Genomic DNA, 12,177 nt, shown 5'->3' with positions numbered 1-12,177 from the left:
AGCTCCGGGGCGCAGAATTCTGTGATCCCCCCTGATAAAGAATTCAATATTGTGGTGGTATATAAAAGTATCAAGTCAACACCTGAAATTGTACACCTCAAATTCACACCATGTTATGTGTAAGTTATAGCTCAAGAAAAAGAACAAAAATTGCCCGAAACCAACCACTAGGTATTTAAGAGGATTTCAGGAATTATTTTTTTAATAATAAATTTATTTTTTATTGGTGTTCAATTTGCCAACATACAGAATAACACCCAGTGCTCATCCAGTCAAGTGCCCCCCTCAGTGCCCATCACCCATTCACCCCCACCCAGATTTCAGGAATTAAATGGGAATTGTAGACAACGGGTGCCAAGCTTTTCTGAATTAGGGAGGTGTGTATAATTAGTCCAAAACCATTCAAAACCACTTCCATGGAACACACCAGGGAAAGCCTACAGTAATCTAAAATATCTCTTTTCTTTTTCTTTCTTTTTTTTTTTTTAAATATCTCTTTTCTGTACCACATACTTTCACAGGTGTCCTGAATATCATAAACCTTTCTTTTGTATATACATGAAAGGTTTGGCTCTGCTCTTGTGATAAAAAGCACACTCTTATAGCCACTTCCCTGATCTTTATCCAAGCTGATCCTCATTGCTCAGCAGTTTTAAGTAGTAGGAAGCATCTTTGGATCTTGTACTAGGATAACAATTTTACCCAGTGGTACCATATGCAGAAAAGTTTACCTTTAAAAAAAAAAAATAAAAAAAATAAAAAAAGAAAAGTTACCTTTTCCCAGCTAAAATCAATACTTTCCTGCTAGATGATTAATCAAGTATGAGGTCTTTTGTTTTTTTTTTTTCTTTCTCTCTCTCTCCCAAATTACTATATACTGCTTTGACACTCTTAATCCGGTGACTTTCTTTTTCTTATCCAATGAAAGAGGGTTTCATGATTGTGTTTCTATAGTTTGAGAACTCTCTACATCCAGAACAGATATTCTATATATTTCCATACCAAATTTTTAAAAGATTGTATTTATTCATGAAAGATACTCAGAGAGAGGCAGAGACACAGGCAGAGGAAGAAGCAGGCTCCTTGCAGGGAGCCCGATGAGGGTCTCGATCCCAAGACTCTGGGATCATGACCTGAGCTGAAGACAGATGCTCAACCACTGAGCCACCCAGGTGTCTACTTCCATACCAAATCTTGACGGATATATATGTTTATTTTTTTAAAAATATTTTTTGTTTATTCACTTGAGAGAGTGCAAGCAGGGAGAGAGGCAGAGGGAGAGGGAGAAGCAGATTCCTGGCTGAGCAGGGAGCCCAACACAGGACTTGATCCCAGGACCTAGAGACTTGGGACCTAGAGACCATGACTTGAGCCAAAGGCAGATGCTTAACCATCTGAGCCACCCAGGCGCCTCTGAATATATGTCTATTGATGAGCTATATTTGGTTTTTTTTTTTTTTATGATAGTCACAGAGAGAGAGAGAGGGGCAGAGACACAGGCAGAGGGAGAAGCAGGCTCCATGCATCAGAAGCCCGATGTGGGATTCGATCCCGGGTCTCCAGGATCGCGCCCTGGGCCAAAGGCAGGCGCCGAACCACTGCGCCACCCAGGGATCCCCTGATGAGCTATATTGTTGAAGCATTTTACGCCTTGCTACTGTCAGGTAGAAAAGCTTTTTGTCTATCCTCTTAGGTTCTGTAAGGAGCGTCCTGCAAAATAGACTAAAAGATTAACAGGAGAAATAAAGAGTAGATGGGAGCTAACAAAAAGTAGTTACCTTGCTAAATGGTTAAGTTAGAGGCTTATAAGCCTAGCTTAGTAGAGGAAGGGAGTAGGGAGAAAAGGTTTTTATGGGAAGAACAACAGGAGATAAGGATCTTTGTGATAGGGATGCCTGGGTGGCTCAGTGATTAAGTATCTGCCTTTGGCCCGGGGCATGATCCCGAGATCCGAGATCCGAGATCCGAGATCCCGAGATCCGGGATGGAGTTCCACATCAGGCTCCTTGTGGGGAGCCTGCTTCTCCCTCGGCCTGTGTCTCTGCCTCTGCCTCTCTCTCTCTTGCTGTGTCTCTCATGAATAAATAAAAAAAACAAAAACAAAAACAAAAAACTTTGTGATAGTGTTTGCCTATGCAGGTTTGAGTGGTCGTTTGATCTTCAGGGAATTCTGGTAATAAATTTATTACTTTCCTTCTTGGGAGCAACTCTTCCCTGAAGAGAGAGTTTATCATAGCCTTATACTGTAGAATATATTCTGCTTTGAGTCAGATAAGGGAAGTGTCAAGAAGGCGTCTTTCTACATGAGCTGAGTCTCACATGTCCTCCTTTTAAAATAATTTTCAACCCTGCGTTCTGAGTTGGTTTCCACACAACCAATTACAACTCTCCACAGCAGTTTAAGCCACTTTCCCTCCACTTGTGTGGTTAGTGAAAGTTGTGGAAGAGTTACTGAATTTAAATCACATTTTGGTGGCTTATACACAGTGTTTCAACATGTTGGGGATTTGATGCATGTAGTAATCTGGTCAGTCCTTCACCAGCGGCCTCAGCTGTGCCATGTCCCTTCCCGTGCCCGGGTCCCTCCTGTGAAGGAGTAGTGCTGCTTATATCTAGTCTCACATTACCTCTCTCGGCCTGCGTGCTCTGCTGTGCCAGCAAACTGAGCTTCTTTGAAGAACAGGATCAAGTCACACTCATCTGTCTTTTCCTGTCCTGATGTGCTAGGCTGGGTGCATGCACAATGCTTGTTAAATGCTTTCACTCTGTGAATTAACGAACATCAGAGCTCCCCTTCTTCTAATTGGGGCCCAGCTCGGCTTGGGGGTCCCCTGCACTTGAGTGTCCAGGCATGGACAGACTGGACAGTCATGGAGCCTAAGAAGACTGGGAGGGAGGAGGGTTGGGAGTGGGGTCCTATGTTATACAGCCCCTACTTCTCTGAATTCTTGATGATCAAGTGGATTCAAGCATTTAAACATCTTAGAAATATATTGAAGGGGTACAGGATAACCCCACCCCCTGAAATGTGCCATATTGGCATATAGATTATTTTAAGCTGAAGGCAGTTGAGACCCTGAGGGCTCAAGAGAAACTTTCCCCCTCCCTTAACTACATAGAAGAATCTAAATTGGAGGGTCTTTCCAGAATAAGGGTTATTAGCAAAGATAAATTTTATCTGAATGACCCATCTGGATGGCAAGGCACACATCGAGTTACCAAACATCCGCTTTTCAGCAGTTCTTTGTTTTGGGGGGAAGTGGGGAGAGAAGGAGCACACAGGAACAGGGGTAGAGGCAGAGACAGAATCTTAAGCAGACTCCCTGCTCAGGGTGGGGCCCGATGCGGGGCTCCATCTCGTGACCCTGAGATCATGACCTAAGCCAATATCAAGAGTCAGGCACTTAACCAACTGAGCCACCCAGATGCCCCAAAACATCTGCCCTCCTTCTTTTTTAAAGATTTTATTTGTCAGAGAGTGATAGAGACAGCATGAGTGGGGTGGAGGGGCAGAGGGAGAAGGAGAAGCAGATTCCCCACTGAGCAGGGAGCCTGCTGATGTGGGGCTCGACCCCAGGACGCTGGGATCATGACCTGAGCTGAAGGCATGCGTCCAACGCACTGAGCCACCCAGGCTCCCCAACATCTGCTCTTCTTATTGCCCTGTGAACTATATATATCCCTTCCCTCTGAAGTCTCAGACTCAGGTTGACATGTACACTTTGTTTTGTCTGTCTTTGCAATTTCCAAGTGTGTGTGGATTCCCCAGATCTACGCTATTAAATTTGATTTTGTCCTGTTAATGTGTCTTATGTCACGTGGATTCTTAGTCTAGCTAGAAGGACCCTTGAAGGTAACATGGGTTCTTGCTCCCCAAGACTATGACCCAGGAATTCCACCTCTGGTTACATATCCTATAGAATCGAAAGCAGGGTCTGGAAAAGATATTTGTACACTTGTACTCATAGTAGCATTATTGACAATAGCTAAAACATGGATGCTCCTCAAGTGCCATTGACCAATGAATGGATAAGCAAGATATGGTGTACACATACAAGGGTATACGTGTTACACAGCATCAAAAGGAGGGGAATTCTAAACACATGGTAAAACATGCATGAGCCTTGAGGACATTATACTAAGGGAAATAAGCCAGCCACAAAAGGACAATTATTGTATGATTCCACTTCTATGAAGTATCTAAAGATCAAATTTAGGGGCAGCCTGTGTGGCTCAGCGGTTTAGCGCCGCTGTCAGCCCCGGGGCCTGATCCTGGAGACCTGGGATGGATTCCCGCATCGGGCTCCCTGCATGGAGCCTGCTTCTCCCTCTGCCTGTGTCTCTGCCTCATTCTCTGTGTGTGTCTCTCATGAATAAATAAATAAAATCTTAAAAAAAAAAAAAAAGATCAAATTTACAGAGACAGAAACTTGAATAAGTTGAATGGTAACTGCCAGGGGCTGGAGGTGGGGAGTATGAATTGTTGCTTAATGGGACAGAGTTTCAGCTTTGTAAGATGAAGAGTTCTGGAGACGAGGGTGGTGATAAAATATGAATGTACTTAACACGACTGAACCATACACGTAAAACTGGTTAATATGGGAATTTTTATGTTACACGTATTTGACCACAATTGAACAAAAACATCTTAAAACTCTGCTTTGAGGGATCCCTGGGTGGCGCAGCGGTTTGGCGCCTGCCTTTGGCCCAGGGCGCGATCCTGGAGACCCAGGATCGAATCCCACATCAGGCTCCCGGTGCATGGAGCCTGCTTCTCCCTCTGCCTGTGTCTCTGCCTCTCTTTCTCTCTCTGACTATCATAAATAAATAAAAATTAAAAAACAAAACAAAACTCTGCTTTGAGCAGAACTGCGGGAGTGGCCCTGTCTGACAGCATTGCTGCAGAAACACCCTGCCCCGCCCAGCCCCACCCACCTACAGGAATGAGTTGTCTTTGGTGCCTGTGGACTCCCAGCTTTGGTTTTAGAGCTAGATAAGCTCCAGCCCAACTCAGCTTAACTCAGCTTTGCTGACTGATTCAGTGCTCCAGGGGCTGCTCCCACCACCTGGTAAGCTTTGGGTAACCCCTCTTCCGTAGGAGACTGGGCGCACAGTTCAGAAACTCCTAAAGAGGCCTGCAACCCAAGTGTGCAGTTGCTTGGCCAGGCTGCGGGTGGACGATGGAAGAACCCGGTTGCTGGGAGCTGTGTGTGCAAGGGGTGGGGGGGGAGGTAGCTGGATAAGTGTCCAGAGGCTCTAAGACTTCCTTTCTTTGACTTATGTTCAAATAGTATTAGAAATTAAACCTTCCAGGGGGTTTGTGATTTTAGCCTCACATTTGGTCATTCGTTTGGTACACCCAGCAACGCAATGAGGCTGCCTGTATTTATACCATCAGCAGCATTTTAAAGAAACGGTGGTAAAATACACATAAAATTTATCGCCTTAAACCATTTTTTCAGTGTACATTGTGCAACCAATCTCCAGGACTCTTCGTCTTGCGAAATGAAACTCTGTAACCATTAAACAACTCCTAGCCCCACTCCCTCTAGCCGGTGGCAACCACCATTCTACTTTCTGGCACCATGAGTTGAATGGATGACTCTCAGTCATAGAAGTGGCATTTTGCATCTGTCTTTTTTGTGATTGGCTTATTTCAATTACCATGATGTTCTCAAGATGCATCCATTTTGTAGCATGCACCAGAATTTCCTGTCTTTTAAAGGCTGGACAATATTTCTATGAGGGTGCTAGTCTGTAGAGTATATGCAACTCTTGAGCTCAGGGTTGTCAGTTCAAGCATGTTAGGCATAGATCTTGAATCAAAAAAAAGTTAAAAAAAATTCTTTATGTGTATACACCACATTGTTTATCCCTTCCTCATGGGTTGCTTCTACCTTTTGGTTGTTGTGAATGATGCTATGTTTGGGGGTGTACCATTAGCTCTTTGAGACCCTACTTTCAATTCTTTTGGCTATATATACCTGGAAGTGGAATTGCTGGATCATGGGGTGGTCCCATTTTTAATTTTTTGAGGAACTACACCTTATCCACAGCAGCTGGACCATCTTATGTTCCTAGTAGTGGTGCATGAAGGCTTATCTACAGCATTAGGAAAAGAAGTAGGTGGCCACTCAGTGGCACCCAGGTAGACATGGTGCCAGGATTCTTCTGGCCTGGTTCCTGGCTCTTGAATCCTTGCTCTTGACCAAAACGCTAAACTGGTACTTTGGCTAACCAGTGGCAGAAGTCCCAGACAATACTGGGTGTTGACTGGTTCAGCTTTGCTCTCTGTCCCCAGAGAGGCAGGCAGAAGCAGGCCTGTCTTTCTGCTTTGGAGAGGTCCTACCTCCCTCCAGGCAACTGGGAGGTCATTCTGGTTTCCTGCTCTGCCCAAGCCAGGCTAGTCTCCCTCCCTGCAAATTCCGTCTCATTCTGCCCCAGCTCAAAATTCCAATTCCATTTTGCTCTGCAGGCGAATGAGGCAAAGCTACAGGTTGCAGGATCCTTGGTGTAGAAATGTGTGGAGTGTGAGCTCTCTGATCGCCAAGCCTGGCAAAGCAAGCGTCGCTTCACACCTAACACAGGAGAGAGGGAGTAATGACGATGATGATTTCCCCTGTTTTATGGATGGCAGGCCAAAGAGTGGCAGGTGGCTTGTGTGAAATCAGATGGCTGATGTGAGAACCTGGATGTTCTGGCTTCAGGAGTCAGGGCTCTTGTCCCCTCAGCGAATAGGGGCAAGCTTTACCGAGTACCAGGCACTGTCCTGGAAGCTTTTGCTTGCTTCTTTTCAAGTAACTTTGGTATGTATTAAAGTTTTCTGGTAACTGTGAAATGTATTAAAAGTCTTACTCTCATTTGAGGAAATGGAAGCGCAGAGATGAGTGACTTGCCCAGGATGTCCTGTCACCAGTGCTCTGCAGGATTGGTCTTCTGTCTGATGACCCCCAAGGCCACGGGCAATGGGTGTTCTTGACAGCTTTCTCTTGTTCTCTCTGCAGATCTTGGCGTCCTCCACTCAGCTCCACTGAGGATGCTGTGTCAGCATGTTTGCCAGTTTGGTCAGAAGCTGTTGCGCAGGCGGCCCCTGGGGCCAAAGCAGGGGGCTGAGAGTCACTTGGCCCGGTGCCTGAACACCCTAGATCTGGTGGCCTTAGGTGTGGGCAGCACCCTGGGAGCAGGTGTGTACATCCTGGCTGGCGAAGTGGCCAAGGACAAAGCTGGGCCGGCGATCATCATCTGTTTCTTGGTGGCAGCCCTGTCTTCTGTGCTGTCCGGGCTCTGCTATGCAGAGTTTGGGGCCCGCGTGCCAGGCTCCGGTTCTGCGTATCTCTACAGCTATGTCACAGTGGGACAATTGTGTGCTTTCATCACTGGCTGGAACCTCATACTCTCTTATGTCATTGGTGAGATGGCGGGGACGGTGTGGGGAGCCAGAGACTCAAGGTTTGAGCCGGGGGCTCAGAGAGGAGAGGTGCTGGGGCTTCACCCTCCATCCTGAGCACTTTGTCATCCACCTTGTCGGGGGTAGGTGGGTAATAGTGCAGGAAAACCCCCAAACTTCCTCTATTCAGTTCCATCCTGCTTTCCTAGAACAATGAAACTGGGGAAGAATGCGGACTCTAGGACGTGGGGAGGCAGAGCTCAGGTGGGAGAGAGGGAGACAGGTTTGGCAAGGCTCATCCCCTGTTCCCCAGCCTCTCTTTATTCTTGCCTGCAATAACCTCCATCTCTTTCTTACTGTATTAATTAGTTGACCTATTTTATGAATCACCTGTATCTGCTTTCCCCACCCCATGAAAGGAAACTCTTAGAGATTAAGTATTTCGTCTGGTTTCTTTCCCTCCCAAAAAAGATATTCCATAGTTCATAGTAGGAGTTCAGTTTATGTTCGTCAGGGAATATTTGTCCTACTACTCCCACAGGTGCTGCCAGCGTGGCCAGGGCCTGGAGCTCTGCCTTCGATGATTTGACTGGGAACCAGGTCTCTCGGGTCCTGCAGGGAAGTTTCTCTCTGCAGGCCCCCCACGTGCGGGCCACACACCTGGACTTGTTCGCGTTGGGCCTGGTGCTGCTGCTCACTGGTGAGGCCAGGATCATCTAGGGTAGGAAGAGTGGGGTGTGGAGGGGGAACTATGCATGGAATGGTGAGCAGCACTGGGAGGGAGGGTCTGCAGTGAGAAACAGGAAGGCAAATCTTAGACTACTGGGTCTGTCCCTGGGCACTATTGACATTTTGGTCTGGATCAGTCTTGGGTGTGAAGGGCTGTCCTGTGCATGACTGGCGTGTGTGTTTTAATCATTGTTGGATGTTGAGCAGCTTCCCTGGCCTCTACTCACTAGCTGCCAGTGGGACCTACACTCCCAAACTGTGACAGGATGTCTTCAGACATTACCAAATGTCTCTTGGTGAACAAAGTCACCCCCCAGCTGAGAATCATTTACTTTGATGGGTTTCTTCTTCTGCACTGAGACCAAAGTTGTTTTTTTTTTTTTTTTTAATTGAGGTGAAATTCACACAACATGAAATTAACCACTTCATTTTTATTATTCCTGGCTTTACGAGATTTAATTGACGGACGACATTGTGCAAGTCCAAGGTGTATAACACGGTGCTTTGGCACTCGTGTATATCACAAACTGATTACCACAATAAGAAATTAGCCATCTTAGAGGACACAGAGATGTGCACCTTCATGTAGTTCCAAACCCCAAAAGGGGGATCCCTGGGTGGCTCAGCGGTTTAGCACCTGCCTTTGGCCCAGGGCACAATCCTGGAGTCCTGGGATCGAGTCCCGCGTAGGGCTCCTGGCTTGGAGCCTGCTTCTCCCTCCTCCTGTATCTCTGCCTCTCTCTCTATGTCTAACATAAATAAATAAATATTAAAAAAAAACAAACAAACTCCAAAAAGGACCAGTCACCACTGCTCTGCAGGATTGGTCTTTCTCCCCCAGTAGGAACCCTCATACCTACTAAGCAGGCACTGCCCATCCCCTCTCCCCTCAGCCCCTGGCGACCATCGGTCTTGCTTTCTGTCATATGGATTTAGTTATTCTGGATATTTCATATTCCATCTTTCCCACAGGACTCCTGGTTCTGGGAGCTAGTGAGTCAGCTCTGGTTACCAAGGTGTTCACGGGTGTGAACGTTTTGGTTCTTAGCTTCATCATCCTCTCTGGCTTCATTAAGGGTGATCTACACCATTGGCAGCTCACTGAAGAGGACTACAAACTGGCCATGTCTGCCTCCAATGACACTTCTAGGTTAGGAGGGCACTCTTGGGTATGGTAATGTGTGTGGGGTGTACAACTGGGAACACCATGGGGAATAAAGAGGAATATGGTGGGCTGGTGGATCCAGATGATGAGCGAGGGTAATGGAGCCCAGGATATACGGTATTGACTAAGCTGTCAGTAGAGATGGCTGAACACACACACCCTTGTCCTTCCTTGTGCCTTCTCACTGCAGCTTGGGCCCTCTGGGCTCTGGAGGGTTTATGCCTTTTGGCTTTGAAGGGATTCTCCACGGAGCAGCTACATGTTTCTACGCATTCATTGGTTTCGATTGCATTGCCACTACAGGTAACATGGTCATTCTGTCCCATCAGGGCTTTGGGCACAGTTGGGCTGCCCTCGGGCAAAGGGTTGATAGGAGGGTAGGGTAGCCTATTGAAGGTGTAAGAGGGAAGAGGATTTTGCACCTTCACCCCCATGTTTTCCTGACCTGGTACTTCCACCCATCCTGCAGGAGAAGAAGCCCGTGATCCTCAGCGTTCCATCCCCTTGAGCATCATAATCTCGCTCTTCATCTGCTTTTTGGCATATTTTGGTGTCTCAGCGGCACTCACCCTCATGATGCCCTACTACCAGATTCATCCGGGCAGCCCCTTGCCACAGGCATTTCTCTATGTGGGATGGGCCCCTGCCAGATATGCCGTGGCTGCTGGAACTCTCTGTGCTCTTTCGTCCAGGTCCGTGTCTGCCTTCTCCCTGTCTGGAAGATTGTCAGCTATCCCAGCCCTTGGGATTGAGAGATGAGAGGGAGAGCCACCTGACCCCACGCCAGTTGGGGTCTGCCCTGCTCCTCACAAACTTTCTCATTTTCTCCTCCAGCCTCCTGGGCACCATGTTCCCCATGCCTCGAGTGATCTACGCAATGGCAGATGATGGGCTCCTTTTCCGGGGACTTGCCCGGATTCATCCCCGCACACACACCCCCATGATGGCCACCATAGTGTCTGGAACTTTTGCAGGTGAGGAAACAAAACCCACTCCTTCGATCTATTTCCCTTACTTGGATATTTCCAGTGGTTCCTCATCCCCCTCCCCCACGTTGTTTGTGCCTCATTCTAGCGTTCATGGCATTCTTCTTTGAGCTCAGTGATCTTGTGGACCTCATGTCGATTGGGACCTTGCTTGCTTACTCCCTGGTGGTCTTTTCCGTTCTTGTTCTCAGGTGAGACTCCACTGCATCTGACTGGGGGTTCTTGGACTCATTGGGTTTGATGAGGAGCTAATCGTCTTTGCTTCATGCTGCCTCCTAAGTAAACTGTGGCACTCAGGGAGGGAAAAGGTGGATCAGGCTGCCTGATGTTGCGTGAACAGGGGCTGGTATTATCTTAATACCTTTCATTTCAGGTACCAGCCAGACCAGAATTTAAGCAAGAACGAGAAAACAGAGATGGAAATAATTGAGAGAAAGCCTGCACCTCAAGCAAGTTCTTTGAAATCTGTACCTGAAGCAGGAACCGTACAAGCTCTGTGGAGTCTCTGTAACCCAGTCAACACCACCCCAACTCTGAAATCTGGCCACATTGCCTATGGATGTGCCTTACTGCTTGGTGAGCAGTGGGATTTCTGTCTATGGTGAGATGGGTGGGACCGTGTGTCTTTGGCAGCCAAGGAGGAGGCTCAGAGAGATGGTGCCCCTTCTTAATGGGGGTAGTTTGAGGTGGGGTGTGACCCGGGACCTTGACATATTTGTTAACATCTTCTGGAGTTGGACCTGTTCTCTTCCAACTTGACCCTTGCAGCTCTCCTGCTGACAATCCTGTGCCTGATACTGGCCCAGTGGCCCAGCCATCTGTTCTCTGGAGACCCGGTGTATATCACAGGGTGTGTGCTGCTGCTGCTGCTCATTATTGGGCTCACTTTCATCATCTGGAGACAGCCCCAGAACCCCACTCCTCTTCACTTCAAGGTAGGTGACTTTATGCCCCCAGACGACCCACCCTGAGTGAATGAACTCTGTATGCTTTGAAGTCTTACCACTCTGGGCTGGGTCAGGGAAGAAAATAGTCAGTTGCTAAAACAATGAACTGTTCCCTGATCCACACTCAGCTAGACCAGTGGGTACTTTACCAGTACCCACTCCTTTGGGAACACCCAGTGGGATATGAGCAGGCACTGAAGGTACAGCATAGGACTGGAGTTTTCCTTCCCATCCACATGGGGATCTCCCTTCCAGACATCTGTGCTGTGTTCAGGGATTAACTGATTTTGCCCACAGGTCCCTGCTCTGCCTGTGCTCCCACTGGTGAGCATCTTTGCGAATGTTTACTTGATGATGCAGATGACCTCTGGGACCTGGGCCCGATTTGGCGTCTGGATGGTGATTGGTAAGTGGCTTTCTGAAGAAAAGAGGCTTCTTCTGGGCCACAACTCCTCTTCCTACTACCTTTTCTAAAACTGTCTCAGAGGCCGTAGTAGGTGGCCTGTTGGGCACTTCTAAGTTGGAGGAGTGCCTACTTTTCCACCACTTTGTCTCATTTCCCTACTAGGATTTGCCATATACTTTGGATATGGGATCCGACACAGCTTGGAAATCAGTGATGAACAGCCACCAGCCTCAAGCTCCCAAACTCTTGACAAAAACATCCCTGGTGCTGAGTTAGCTTAACCACAAGAAACAGATGCTGTGTGAAATCCCTCCATACACTGGAGGTATCTTCTGGTTCAAGGGAGACTTTGAGCCTATATGGAGTGTGAAGGTGGGATGTGTTTAGAGCTCTGTATTTATTGCCGGTGGACACAAATGCCTTTAATCTTGTTTAATTTTTAAGTAAACTTTTAAAAGTTTAAAATTGCATACTTCATAAATGTGCAGCAAGATGAATTTTCACAAGGTACCAGCAATGTAATCAGCAACCAGAGGAAGGAATAAATATTGCCTGCA

General features: G+C 47.2%; 1 protein-coding gene across 1 annotated transcript; it reads left to right on the top strand.

The window, feature by feature from the left end:
- Nucleotides 1–7,000: 7,000 nt before the first annotated feature.
- Nucleotides 7,001–12,177, top strand: LOC112909348 (cationic amino acid transporter 3-like). The gene is made up of 11 exons (XM_025985249.2): nucleotides 7,001–7,409; nucleotides 7,929–8,087; nucleotides 9,089–9,266; nucleotides 9,472–9,584; nucleotides 9,751–9,973; nucleotides 10,116–10,255; nucleotides 10,356–10,458; nucleotides 10,641–10,843; nucleotides 11,036–11,202; nucleotides 11,512–11,620; nucleotides 11,783–12,177. Exons 1-11 carry the CDS (start codon nucleotides 7,037–7,039, stop codon nucleotides 11,899–11,901), a joined length of 1,887 nt encoding a protein of 628 aa, XP_025841034.2. The 5' UTR covers nucleotides 7,001–7,036; the 3' UTR covers nucleotides 11,902–12,177.

The sequence above is a fragment of the Vulpes vulpes genome, chromosome 1 (genome assembly GCF_048418805.1).
Source record: "Vulpes vulpes isolate BD-2025 chromosome 1, VulVul3, whole genome shotgun sequence".
Taxonomy (NCBI): Eukaryota; Metazoa; Chordata; class Mammalia; order Carnivora; family Canidae; genus Vulpes; species Vulpes vulpes.
Note: the sequence above shows the minus strand (reverse complement) of the source record. Positions and strands in the feature narration are given on the sequence as shown.